At 44.3% G+C, this 14,043-nt stretch overlaps 1 protein-coding gene across 8 annotated transcripts in view; it reads left to right on the forward strand.

The window, feature by feature from the left end:
• MGLL (monoglyceride lipase) overlaps window positions 1-14,043 on the forward strand; it is a 98,684-nt gene that overhangs the window by 51,012 nt on the left and 33,629 nt on the right. For all 8 annotated transcript variants that reach the window (XM_040646231.2, XM_046899905.1, XM_015293081.4 and 5 more), the window contains one exon: window positions 9,820-9,926. In XM_040646231.2, the coding sequence (XP_040502165.1) occupies window positions 9,820-9,926 (107 nt within the window). The remainder of the gene's footprint in view (window positions 1-9,819; window positions 9,927-14,043) is intronic.

The raw sequence follows: 14,043 nt of genomic DNA on the forward strand, positions 1-14,043 counted from the left end.
TACCATCTGGAAAGATAGATTTTGTTTATCATTTTTCAACATATTTTTTATTATTCAAAATTTTCTCAGTGAGATTTCAAATTCTCTTGTCAGAATCCAGAGATCTGCAGTGGCTTAATTTGCTGGGCTAGAGAAGTGAGGAGTGATTGAGGAAGCACTAAGTAATTAAATTGCTCTGGAGATAACATCTAGCTGACCTAATGGCTATGGTGTTTCTTCTTTTTTTTTTTTTTTTGAAGTCTCGTGTGAGAGCTAGTCTACAATATTTGAGGTAATAAAAGCTGCATTCCGAGCAGCATTCATAATTTCATTTTATTAAAAGGATATTCAAGGGTCAGCCTTCAGCCATCATCTGGCCCTCTCTAAATGGTTTTAGTGAGGAGAACCACGCAGCTAAAACCAGGTTGTCCTGAAAATGCACAGATTGCCTTGCTGATGTGATTAGCTGCCCACAGGTTCTTTAGCACAGAAAGCCTTTTAAAATTTGGCTCTCTCTTTCCAGGTTCACTGTGGCCCTGTGCACGCAGCACAAGAATGGGGCTCAGAGAACCCATGGGGACATTCAGGTTGGATATTAGGAAAATTTTCTTCTCCAAAAGAGTGGTGATGCACTGGTACAGGATGCCCAGGGAATGGTGGAGTCACTGTCCCTGGAGGTGCTCAGGAACCATGGAGATGTGGCACTGAGGGATGTGAGTTAGTGGGCACGGTGGGGGTGGGATGACAGTTGGACTCAGTGATCTTGGTGCTCTTTCCAACCTTAACGATTCTATGATTCTATGACTTTGGCTCTGCTGTTGAGCTCCCAGTGACTGATGTAGAGTTGGGCTTTGCCTCACACCGTGCATCCCTCCCATGCCAGTGGCATGCTGTGTTGCCATGGGCAAGGCTTTCACCTCCTGTACTCAGCTTACATGTCAGGGGTAGGGAGGATCAGTCCTTGCCAGGGGTAGGGCAGTGGGTGAGGAGTCTCTGGATGATCTCTTCATTTGATGGCTGCGTGACAATCATAGCTGCACCCCCTGAAAAGCATGTTGCATTTTATGAATGAGAAGTGTTGTACAAAAGCCAGCTGTTGTTATTATTGATGCTATTTATTTACTGGTCACACTTCTTCCAGAGCTATGGGATGGAAGAAAATCAATCAGCAGATTCACTTTGTTTATATTCAATTACACTTTCAGTGTTTGGGGAATGTTAATTTGCTAAACACAGCTCCTTCCCTAAAGCCCCTAGTTTTTCATAGGCATTGTATGATGCCAAGGCATGGGTTCTGACCACCAGGGCTCTGCTTGGTGCGTGTATTTTCCTGCTGCTTTAGGAGAGGCAGTCCCATCACTCAACACACCAAATGTAGCATCCAGGCTTCTTTGCATTTTGCCTTGTGATCCCACGAATGGTGGCCTGTAAGTGATCAGAAAGGAGGCTCAGGAGGACGTCCTGCTCTCCCCCATCAGCTCTCACTCTTTCTTTCCCAACAGTCCAGAGGAGCAGGAGCCAGCCTAGCGATGGCAGGGTTAATAACTGTAGTTTTGACAATATTTGCTCTTGGTATTGGCAAAGCTTTTTAGAAATGGTCCCAAATATGTGGTGCTTCTCTGTTTCTGGTGAAGCTATCCACAGAAAACACAGCGTTCCTGCAGCAGAATAACAGCTTGTGGTTTAAATAAGTGTTGTTATTTCTGCTTTGCTGTAGGTGTACATGTATGTTTTGGTTCAGTGACTGCCAGATACTGTAAATGAGTATTGATTTCCTTTTCTATTTTAAGCTTTTCTAAAGAAAAGGCATCCCACATGCCTTCAGCTTTCTTTGCCTCTACTTAAAGTGATTACTTCTTTATTTCATTGTTATTACTCATCCTTATTCTAACAGTTGCACTCCAAGTTGCCCGGGTCTCCATTCAATTTCTGCTGTTTAAAGCTGTTACATCTGGCCATTTTTGAGAGCAAACCAACAAGACAGTGTTCAGAACTCGTGGCAAGAAGTTCCTTATTGATGTTGGTGTGGCAGCTCTCACTGCCATGGGCGACGCTGCCCTGGGGCTGGAAAGGAAAGAGAGTTTCAGGTAGCGAGCCTCCACAGCGAAGCTCTCTGGACAAATGTGCTAGCTCAGTGTCACCACGAAATAACACAGAGCTGGATTTGGTGATGGAGGCAGAGGTCTCAATCCGTTTGTTAACTTGTACATCATTGCACCTCAGCTGGGCTTCATCTTTACGTTGGTGAGAGGCATGGATCAATATGCCAGCCTTTAAAGCATATGTTCCAGTAGTCACTGCCTCGGCAAGATGGTGGCGTGTCACGTTTAGCTGTTTACGTTCAACTTTCTTTCCTACCTCGAGTCTGTGGCAAACGTGGAATACGAAATTAATTGGAACAGGCTCAAAGCCTTGGCAAGTGCTTTGCTTGTGACATTACTGATTTCCCTGAGGAATAGTTCCTGATATTGATTTTGACAGAGACTGCAAAGCCTCTCTCTGCAAAGGTTCTCCTCATAGCCAGGCAGGGCTGGAGTGCAGCTCTGGGATGTGCCGAGAGGATTATTCATTAGAAATTAATGTGCTTAATCTCAAAGTATGCTAAAATATACATAACTACTTTATGATGAAGATATCAATCTTTGAGTTTCTGTCTCTACGGTTTTGGCCTAATTCCACACCGGCTTTTGGAAAGTCGTGCAGGAAATGATTGGTTCTTTGGAGACGCACATTATCTGTGAAATCTGAACTGGGCTTTTATAAGTTAGTTTGTGAAAGACAACCAATTAAGATTCCTGCTAACACAGAGAGCCGCAGACAAAACTGGATCCAAAAGGTAGAAGTGAGGAAGGGCAATTTCCTCTGCTCAGGAAGTCATCAAGAACTCCTGAGCATATTATGGTGGAACTGTCTGGTACAAACCATGCTATCAGGTCTGAGCATTTCAGGGAATTGAAGTTTTCTGTTTGGCTTTAGACCATTGCTACACATGGGAATTGTACAGTCAGGGCTTTATTAAAAAGTAATAATAGCGTACTGTCTCAGGACAAGTACTGTGTCATCGCCTCTCTTGCTCCTTATTCACAGATCTCTTCCAAGCCAGTGGAAGATTTACCCCAGTAATTCCACCGTGCCCGATTAAAGTAGTTTGTGCAGTTTTTGATGCAAGAGGCAGCTTGGAAACTGATCATTTGTGCCACATGTGCACTGCTCTGTTTCTTCCCTGCACAGGTGCTAGGGTAATTACCTGAATTCTTCCTTTTCTAACTGTTTCAATGTCATGTCATCAGTTGTCTGTGCCATCCATTCCCTGAAATAACAGTGTGAGACTGTAGATGGTTCAGTGAAAAACAAGTCACAGGCCTCTTTGGAAATAGAAGGCATAATTCTTCCTTCAGGGATTGCCATGCTCTGTAGAAAGGCAAGAGGAAAGAGCAGCTCCAGAGCAGAGTGCTGGTCTGTCCTGCACATGGAGAGCATTGGGTCCACAGTGGCCCACCAGGGAAAATTTTATCTCTGATATCAAAGTGGGTGAGTGTCCTGGTAACCCGAGGATCTCTTCTCTTCAGTTTCATCCAAAAAAAGGGTGAGAAGATCCTGCCTATGAATTTCGAGTTACAGACCACACATTTCAGCTCTGGTTTCAGCCTTGTGTCCCCTAAAGTACTACTTCAAAGCTTCCTTGAAACAAAATACAGCTGGTCTCAAATGCTGACTTTCAGGGACTTGTCTGGAGTTAAGCAGTTGCAAGATTCAAATGATTCCTCCCATCTCGCCTGAAGTTTCCTTCATCTCTTTTCCCTGTATTAGACCACTCATGAGTTATTTGTGGTGAGGGCTTGCTCTTCAAGGAGCTACAATAAATCAGCATAAGCTGTTTCTCCACATTGTTTTGTGCTGGCTCCAGCCAGTTCCTGTTGAGCTGTTTGTTTTGAAATATATCTGTACTATCCAGTTCTGTTTCTGCTCTGTTGATTTATGGTGCCTACGCTTTCTGGTGTTGTTGAATAACCCACCCATGGTACTCCTCCAGGAGGTCACGGCAGCTCTCAGATCTCCTAACTCTATGCTGATGAGGAGTCACTGTGATTTTGAAATGCATTGTGCAACCAGGCTTGCAGGCATGTGCATGAATGGCTGCTGAAGGCAAAAGCATCATGGAAGCAAGCATGGATGTTAAGACTGAACCCTAAGTTTCCATCATGTTAGACAGTAGGATGCTGCCCAACCTAAGAGCAGCCCCTCTGGGCAGGCTTGAATGGAAACTTCCAAGCTTGAGTAAATGGGGAAAGGGAGAAGATATGAAGCAGGATTTGCTGGAGGAGTTTATTTTAAAATTGTCGGTTTAGGATCTGGACCACAGTGCAGTGCTTTGATGCAGCCTCTTCTTCAGAGGTTGTTCACAGGCTGAACTACTGCAGTCTTGAACCACTGCTAGTCTCAGTCTGTCTGGAAAAGGTGAGTTCCACCAAATTTAGAGCCCTGCGGGGTATCTGTGCTGATCACAGGCAGCTTCTGAAGGTCCCCAAGGAGTGAGACTCCACTGATGCTACAGGGTCAGTGCTGTTAAGAGAAGGTCAGCGGAGACTTGACTCCAGATTAGCATTTTTCCCCGAGCTGGGAAAAGATAGAACTGCTGGTTTGAGGTAACGTCATTAAACTCCAGTGATAGCTGGAAGAGGACATGACTACCCAGGTTACGGACCTATGTAGTGAAGCTGAGCATAAAGGGGCCAGCAGAGCAAAGGCTACGAATGTGTTTCCCCAAAAAGCTGAGCAACAAAGCAAGCAAAATAATTGAACTTAATAAACTGCCTCTCTGAACCATGGGTTGGAATTCAGAGCAAAGTCATCACTTCTTGTGTCCTCGGAGGGACATAACTGTAAGTTTCCTGGAGACAGAAGGACGGCACGAAGGGACACACCTGACTCCACCATCAATTTTCCTGTCTATCTGGAGTCACCAGCCTGAATGCTTGGCTAGCTGGCTAGGTCACACACATATACAACATGAGAGAAACGCCCATAAATTTCTGTAATCCCTGCCCAAGAACAAGTTCTGCCAGGGTCACCTACGGCTATAGATCACCTCTGCAAAAGAAAAGTGCGAAAGCTGACTCAAATAGCAGATATAGAAACATCCCTCTTCCAAACTTCAAGTTCACACCCAACACAAGAGGGTCTGGAGTCCTCCAGAGGAACATCAGCAATGTCTGTTAAGTGAACAAAGCATTTCATTCTTCATTATGTGTGCTTGGAAATTATTATCTGGAAATTTCTGAGAAACAGCTAATGTTTAATGGTGGAAAATTGGAATAGTGTTTAGATCTTCACAAAGTTACCACCTGCTGAATGCATAATCTTATTGTAGGGAAATATAGCAAATCTTTAGAACCGGTGAGGACTCTTAACTCAGCTAACACAAGGATGCATACCTGTAATTGATTTTCCATGATGATATTCTGTGGAAGCAAAATAGACACACACGATGTAATAAGTAAGTTTAAAGAGTTTGTGATCAGCTATCCAGATCCTTCTCCAAAGTGCCACCAGTGAAGTATCTTTCATACACAAATGTTTGTTGTTTGCACTGTTTCTAAGGGTCAGGCTGATGTCAGCTGATAAATCAGCTGCAACAACACAGCCAAACCTACTAATCAATTCGGTAAGGCAGTCATTTTCTGGCAGCCTCAACTAACCCAGAGCCTTCCTGTTGGTTAATTTTTAAAAATTACTTCAGGCATTTGGTGTCGAGTGCTCAAAGCTGCAAAATTCAGATGTTCTTCGTTAGAGCTGATCTGGTTCTGGCAAAAGAATCATATCAAATGAATGCATAGTTGCCTTCCATAGAATAACATGGTGTTAGGTTAGGTTGCCAGGCTCTGATTCAGGAAATCACTTCCGCATGTGATTAAATCAGTCCTAACACAGAACAGCATTTATATATATATATATATATATTTTTTAACTTTAATCTTGTACTTTGTAAGTCCTACTGACTTTCATGAGTCAAAGGGAGTTTCCTGAGGTTAAGCAAATACTTAAATATTGTTCTGAAGAGGGATGCTTTCAAATAGGGTGGAAAATATTGGCAGTTCTTATGTATGCAGTCATAGGAATTTTGTCTTCAGCTCTTTGGTCTAGTCCCAACGTTCTGAGATATTGTCTGGCAATAAAGTATCACACAGGGGCCTCATGGAAGTGCTTCAGCTCCCAGAGGACAGGATGTGAAGATCATACCACCCTGCTCACAGCCTGACCCATGTGCACGGGGACACCTGGGTATGCTGCTGGCTCTGCAAGGTGCAGCTGCAGCACAGGAGGGGCTGATACAGCCATGGGAGAGCAGCCCAGTGGATATGCAGGAGCAGGGGCTAGTCACTGGCATGCACCATTACCTCCTAATGGCAGATAACGATGAAAACTAATATTGTCCTGCTGCTTGTTGTGCTAAGTAACCACATCTGTTTGCCAAGCCGTGCAGTACCAGGAGGCAGAAACCTCTTGTGCGGAGGGAGAGAGGAGGAGAAGGCGATGGAAAGGGCAGGGATATGTGAAAACTGTTGCTTTTGCAAACAGCAATCAATAGCTGCTATCCTTTAACAGCCATAATCGCTATTGCACCGGTGAGGTGAGAGCTGGCACACCTGTGTCCCAGTTCACACTTCAGTGTTGTGTGTGACACAACCGTGGACCATGAAGAAATGTGTGATCACGTGCATCCGAGGTGCTGTCTTGAGTGGAAGCCAAAACAGCACTTTGGCACCGTTTCGAGATGTTCAGCAGTTATTGTTCCACCAGCCCAAGCCAGCTGAAGCGTCCAAAGATGTGTCAGGTCGATCTGCCTGTGGTTAGAAACTAGAGCTCATGGGTTCAGACATGGGTCAGTCTTCACAAGAAAGCTTTGCAGGCTGTGAGCCATGCCTTCTACCTGAGATTTATATGTTTGCGAGGATTTCATCACTGAAATTGCGAGAGCTGGAGGTGAAGAAATTTCTCCCCAGGATCGATTTGGTGCACAGCCAATACGCAAATCTTGCTTAAGCAACACTGCCATTGAGGCACTGCAGTCACACAAAACCTTAAAGGGTTTCTGTATTAATTTTAAATGATTCACTGAAGCCCCTCCATTCAAAGCAACCTCAGATACTCTGTTACGCATTTCTTCTATCCAACCATTGCGATTTGAGAGCAGGGGTGTCTGCAAAAATGTTTACATACAGTGAAGCACTGCCGTCACTCAAAGCAGTCACTCACTGTACTTGCACGCCAGCTTGCCAGGGAAAATATGTGCACCATGTATTTGTTACACTGCCTTCAGGTACTCTTTGCCAAATCGAAACGTGTTTTTGGAAAATGGAAGATGAGGGGAAAGAGCCAAATCCTTCAGTCCTGGCTCAAACGATGCTCAGACTAACTTCAGGTTTGCAAGGCGTTGTATCTGAAGCACGGCCCCTGTGCACAGAGACCCTGAAGATCGAGCTGCTTCTGTTTGGACATAGCAATTTGAAGATTTCACTCCTTGTTTGTCACACCTTATGGTCATAGGACAAAACTTTGAAAAGTGCCTGAGCTGTCATGACAGCTGCTGCCATCGGGGCTCTGACGGCACAAACAGTCCCAGGGATTTTATTCAGTATTTTGCTCATGACAATTGTCATGCTGGCATGAAAGGTTGCAGGAACACCTTGCTGCTCTGCAGCGTGAAGCTTTTTCTTTTCTTGCTGGCTTCACAGAAGATGAGGGGGCTGAGATCTAGCAGGTTGCTGTCAGGCAGAGTCACGGTGCTGTGGCAGTGTGAATGAAAGCAAAATTAGGGCTTTGCTGTCAGGGGGATGAAATATCAGCAAGCATTTCCCAGCAAAGATCTCTTCAGCAGCTTCCCATTAGTTTTCATTCACTTGATGTATTTCAGTGCTTACATTCAAATCATATTTCTCGGAGAAAGGAAGGGCTGTGTGCAGTCAGGCGAGCTGTGCCTTAATCTCTGTGCAGAGTCAGCAGGAAAAAGGTTGGTGCTACAGAGAGTAACAGTGACTGTGCTGGCCATCAATGCGATGGGTACACAGGGGTCTTACCTTGCATTTCCTTAGTTTTTCCATCAGAGACTGACAATGGCAGCACTGCCTGGAGTCTCTGCTGAGCTGGGTGAGGTGGGACATGCAACGCAGTGATGGCTGGGTTCCAGAAAGGTGATGTTCTCCAGTGTGGAATGAGCAGTCTTTCCATCTCTTCCACCTCTGGCACCAAGGGACATGGTTTGGTGGGCACAGGGGACGGGTTGGGGTTGGACTGGGTGATCTTAGTGGTCTTCCCCAATCTTAATGATTCTATGATTCGGTGTCTGGATCTATAATTGTAGGCATTGTGCTCTGGAAATCAGGCTGTCTAGCAAATATATCAACAGGGGAGGCTGGAAAGGAAGAAATGACTGTTCCACACCAACCATTCTGAAACCTTCAGTTCAATTTTCTTTGATTTCTGAGTGTTACGTGGCCTAACCTCAACCTTGCTGATCAGTGTTAGACAGATACCAGAGCATCTTTGCATTGCTGTGTTTCAAGTCCCTCTGTTAAATCCGTCTGGTTTCAATGGGTGCTCTTTCAAGCTGTCTAGCATGAGCAAATACTTTGAAGTGGGTGCTAATCAAAGAGCCAGAGCAGGATTTTCTACATCATTCACATCTTTAAGTATATTAAGATCAAAGCAGTTTACTGCAGTGAATACACTGAAAATGTATTCAAAACCTCAATCAAAATAAAGTAGAGGAAATCACTAGCTGTAAACTGCTGCATTATTTTGTGTTGTCAGTTCATTTAAAGTACTGAAAATCTCAAACCTGTAGCCTCCTGACTGTTTTGTGTTGCTGATGTTCCAATGACAGATGGTACTTGTAAAGGAACAAGTCATGTTTGTGCTACTAAAGCTGGATTTTGAAAAGTCACCTGTTGAATTCAGCAAAACTTACATAATCTCATTGCTACTTCCACTGCATTTTGAGTCCAATTCTGCACATACTTTGCCCAGTGAGAAGACTGGCAAAGTTCATTCAACTTCAGTCACCCTCACTGTAAAAATAAAGCATCGTTGCTGCAACTGTAATATTTGAAGATAAATATTTCTGTAAGGTCTTCCAAAAAGAAATGTCTATCAGACTGTCTTTTTTCATGGTTCCTCTCTGTAGTTGCACAGTGGCTATGTAAAAGTCCCTTCAATTGCCAAAGGGAAGCCACTGTTTGGGGGCAGAAAGTGCAATAGTAAGATTACCAGAACTGGGGTCAAAAGATAAAATTCCAACCTCAAAGCAATGTTCTGGACTCTGTTTAAGCTTTGTTGTTTAGCTGAAATTTCATCTTTAAGAGCGCTCTGTAGCATTTGAGAATATTGCAAGGTGAAAAGTTAAGGCCCATTTGTATTTGAAACCACCAAGATATACCAACTCCATGAAACTCAAGGGCAACACTTCCATGGTAGGAGCCACATGAAAGCCTCAAAGCCAAGGCGTAGTTACCCACCCCAAGGACTGATGCCCATGCCCATCTGCATTTTGAACTTGTAGCAGATCCTGGTTGCAAACAAATAACAAAGCCTGTGCCACGTGCAGCTGACTTGCTTGTGTCGGCCCTGCTACCAGCTGGTGAAGATCGAGTCGATGGTAGGTTAGGATGGCAATCTGTTTTCCCTTGTTAAAACTCCCAACAGCCCTTATTTAACTTGCTTTGTGTTTGCTGATAGCTGAAATGCTGTTGCTAAATTGAATGTGCTGTTTTTGCTTGCGGCTCTGAAGCCTTTGTGCGTTGATTGCCGAGTTAATGATTTATACCTTAATGCTCCATTTAGGGCCCTCGTGTTTATCGCTCATGGCGCTGGGGAACACTGCGGCCGTTATGATGACTTGGCCCAGAGGCTGACAGAACTTAACTTGTTTGTATTTGCCCATGACCATGGTGAGTAGTCTAAAACAGTACTTGATTTACAGCAGCTCAGGACTTTACTGAGGCAAATGCCATTAAAGCTACTCAGCAGTGAGAGAAAAGTCAATAAAATACACATCAGCGTAAATGAGAAAGGGAGTATTTGATGCTTTGTAATAATCTGCATACTGAATCTATAAGATAGAAACCCTATTTCTCTGGGTTTTCCTCAGTCTTACCATTAACATTACTTCTGATGCTGGTTTAACATCTCTGTAAAGGACTATTTTTCTTTCAACTATCTCCTGGGGGGGGTGAGGAGGGATCGTCCACTGTGGTAGTGGGACTAGAAGGCACTTGTATGGCAAACAGGTATACAGGTATCAGACCAGAGAGATTATCGCATTACAAAGGAGAAATGAAATAAAGATCCTACCTGTGTCCTGGGCTCACAGAAAGGCTCCAAGAGGAGGATCTCTATCTGGAGATCCTTCCTCCTTGGGAGTCAGCCCTTAAATGGGGTTTAGGAGGTCACTCAGGTGAAATTGCGTTCACCTGTGCCCCTGCAGCTGACTCAGCGCTCACCTCAGGCGGTCAATCAGAGGTTCAGGCCATGATTCAACTGTTCCATACACCACTTTTGCTGGATTCATGCTTCTTGTTGTCCTGAAAAATCGCAGAGGAGGGTCTAAAATGGCATCATAGCTTTCACACAGCCATACAACTAGATAGCTGCACCCTTGGGACATGGACAGGCACTTGCACATCACAGACACTTGTTGGGACACATCTCGACAGACCAGCAGAGACACGGAGCTGGCTGTAGGCCAGAGCTATGGTGAGAAAGCAGCTTGAGTTTCTTCAAGGCTGTGCTAACACAGTCACACCACTCCACCCCTCAACCTGTAAATGCCTGGGCAATGCAGTGCCCTGCAGGCTCACTGTCCCTGCCTCTTCTGGCTTGAGGATGTCTGCTGTACTCCATTCAATGATGTAGATACACTGAGTATCACCAGACCTCCTGAAGCATGTGAAGCGGGACATATCTGACCCATCTATCCTGCTATTTGGTAGAATCCTCTCACACCTGACTCATAGAATGGCTTTAGGTTGCAAGGGAGTTTAAAGATCATCAAGCTCCAGCTTCACTGTCATGGGCGGGGTTCCCCCCACCAGATCAGGCTGCCCAGGGCCCCATCCAGCCTTGCTTTGAATGCTTTCAGGGATGGGGTGTCTGCAGCTTCTCTGGGCAGGCTGTGCCAGTGCCTCACCACCCTCCAAGTAAAGACTCTTGCAGCTGTGGGCCTTCCTTGTGCTTGGAAGTCTTTGGTTTGTTTTTATCCCCGCAGATCACTACCTCTCAGCAAGAGTCACTCTAGATATTAGCAAAGGGAATCAGTGTGATTAGTGATGGCAGTGAAAAAAAAGCAAGGTCAGTTCTGAGCTGAAAGGTGAAATGGGGTGGATTTCAGGGCAAATCTGATCTCCTTCTGGCAGATCCTCCACTGACACTGGAAAGCATACTACAATGCAATGGGAGGTTATCTCTAGCTCTCCTCAAAGACAAGATTGCTGAACTTGAGCTCGAAAATCCTGAAAGTTGTAGAAGGGAGAACGCATGAGCCATTGCACCCTTTAATCTGAGAGAGGAAAGGCCTTGTCTCATGAAATTCAAGTACTCACAGCTTCACCTTGGTTTTGCTTTCATGACTCCTTTTCACTCACAGCACTGTACTTGGTGTGCAGAATTCTCCCCGACAAAAAATGAGTATCCAGTCCTGAATATATAAACTACTGTCTGTGGTTTTACAGGCAGAGGATCACATGCCATGCAGAGCTGACTTCACAAAGACAGTTGACCTGTGCAAAAGTAGCTCTGCTGACCACAGGAGTCTGTTTCTCCTTAAATGGGCACAGATGTTGTAAGTGTGGTCACATTCACATCAATATACTCCCTTCTGATTTAGACGTAGGCTAGTGGGAGCGTGCAACCATCCCAGCAGAAAAGGCCTCCATTCCTCTTCTGGTATCTATATGGCACAAAGTTCATGAGAAAGGCAGTGGCATGGACTATGTGCTGTTCACCCTGAAACTGCTGTTAGTAGACCACAGTGTATGCAAAAAGTGACTGAACAAGGCACAAGCAATTTTTTCAGATGCCAGGGCCCAGCACCCCAGGACTGTAGTTGTTCGCTGTGCATGCTGAGTAGGCCTTCATTCCTTATTCCCTTAACACTCAGTAACGGTTTTGAGAAGTAGAGTTGAAATAGCAATATTTGAAGCAATGAGTCTAGAAAAAGTGATAGAGCATTGTATTTATTGCATGGATTTGGTACAGAGAATGACTCTTCTGTAGGCGGGAAGGGACCTTGGGGTGAAGGATCTTGTCAGGCGTTTATTGTGCTGCATAAAGAGACAGTTATTTGCTCTCTTTTTGCTTGACTTTTTTTTACTAGAGAAGCATAGGTATGTTGTGTTTTTCTTCCTATAGACAGAATTGCTGAATTGATCAGTTCACTTAACGCACTTCTGGTTGCTCGGGCTGCTTAAGAGCTTCATTCTCCCTGCCAGACCTGCAGTATTCATTGTCAACTTAGTTTGGTTTTCATCATCACAAGAGGGAGAGGGCAAAGAGGAACCTGAAAGCAAAACACTGAAAACGCAGTTGTACTACACAAAGAGCTCATTTAAGTGAGACTGGATTCACTAAGCTACAGAGACAATTAATGTGTTTTAGGCTCTGTAAAATAATATTTGCACCTAAAGAGGTGAGTGGTGAGGACAGACTTTGTCTGGAGTAATACAGTTACAGCCTCAGCTGAAGGACAGGGACCGGGCTCTGAGCACCTGATGGAACTGTACATGTCCCTGTTCAGTGCAGTGGAGTTGGACTGGGTAACCTTTAAGGGTCCCTTCCAACTCCAACGATTCTATGACACACACCTCCATTGCCAATCCTGCCCAGAGCAAATGGAGGATTGTAACTTTCCTCCACCATTTCCTCCTTCCCAAATCACCTCACTGGTGTGTTTCCTCATTGTGTCCCATCCTTTGGATATCTTTGGCTAATATTAGTTATTCAATTGCATTTGCAAAATAATTGCTTTCCCTCCGTAATTTCTTATGGTAATTCTTAAGGGCTTGGCGTAGATTTTTTCATCTGGATGTTTATTCTTGTTCTGGAATACTCATGGATACATTTCCCAATTCAGGCATGATATTATTCATGCAGTTCCACAGCATGGCTAGCATGATTTCCCAAATGAGTTGGGAAGTTGTTATGGCTGTAGTATGTGTGACTTGACTGATTTATACGGTGTCTATCCTTCAGTCAAAAGAAGGAAAAATAATTTCCATTTATACTGCTGATTCTGTAAAAGCTTATGCATGGGCTGTAAATCTCGCTGAAGGCTGCTCTGCAACACTGGTTCTTGTTATGCAAGGCTACAGCAAAACGGCTGGCATATCACAGGGTAACAGTGCTCATCTGAATTTGTGTCTTCCTACTGGCACCAGAGAAGTGGCACTGGCTGGGTTCTTTTAGTGTCTCAGAGTATGTTATTCATGCATTTGCTCTTTCAGATATTTCACAGTAATCTCAAGACAGCTGTATCTCATAGCTACTTATTAGAAACTTTCTGCAATAGTGGTGGAAACTTATTTCCAGAAAACCTCTTAGGTCTCCTTTACACCTAATGCAGTTAAATTGCTTTGTTTAATATAGCATCAGCCTCACGGAAGAGAAAAGTGCTATTTCTTTGTAATGCAGCATTTCATTCTGTGGTCTCTTGTGTTTTAATAGGCAGGTAATGGTTTTCCATGGTTTCTGAATGTACCTGGAGTGCAGCTCCATGAGTTAAGGTTGCTGAGATGACCCTGCTATGTATTTCTGCCAGGATCAGCTTTGGTGAAACGAAATTTCACATTCTGGTTTCCTTCCTATATTACTGTTTATTATGTCAACATTCTGATGACAGGCAAAGAGACAGACAAATATATTAGGTTATTGGCAATCAATTTAGGGAAGCCCTCTTAGAAGGAATACCCGTGGGAGAGTCATCAGACTGGAGCGATACGGTAATTCTTCATGGAGCTGCAGACAGATTGCAGTTCCTTTAGTTATATTATCTTTAGGGTGAAGCAGAAAGCC

The sequence above is a fragment of the Gallus gallus genome, chromosome 12 (assembly GCF_016699485.2).
Source record: "Gallus gallus isolate bGalGal1 chromosome 12, bGalGal1.mat.broiler.GRCg7b, whole genome shotgun sequence".
Lineage (NCBI taxonomy): Eukaryota > Metazoa > Chordata > Aves > Galliformes > Phasianidae > Gallus > Gallus gallus.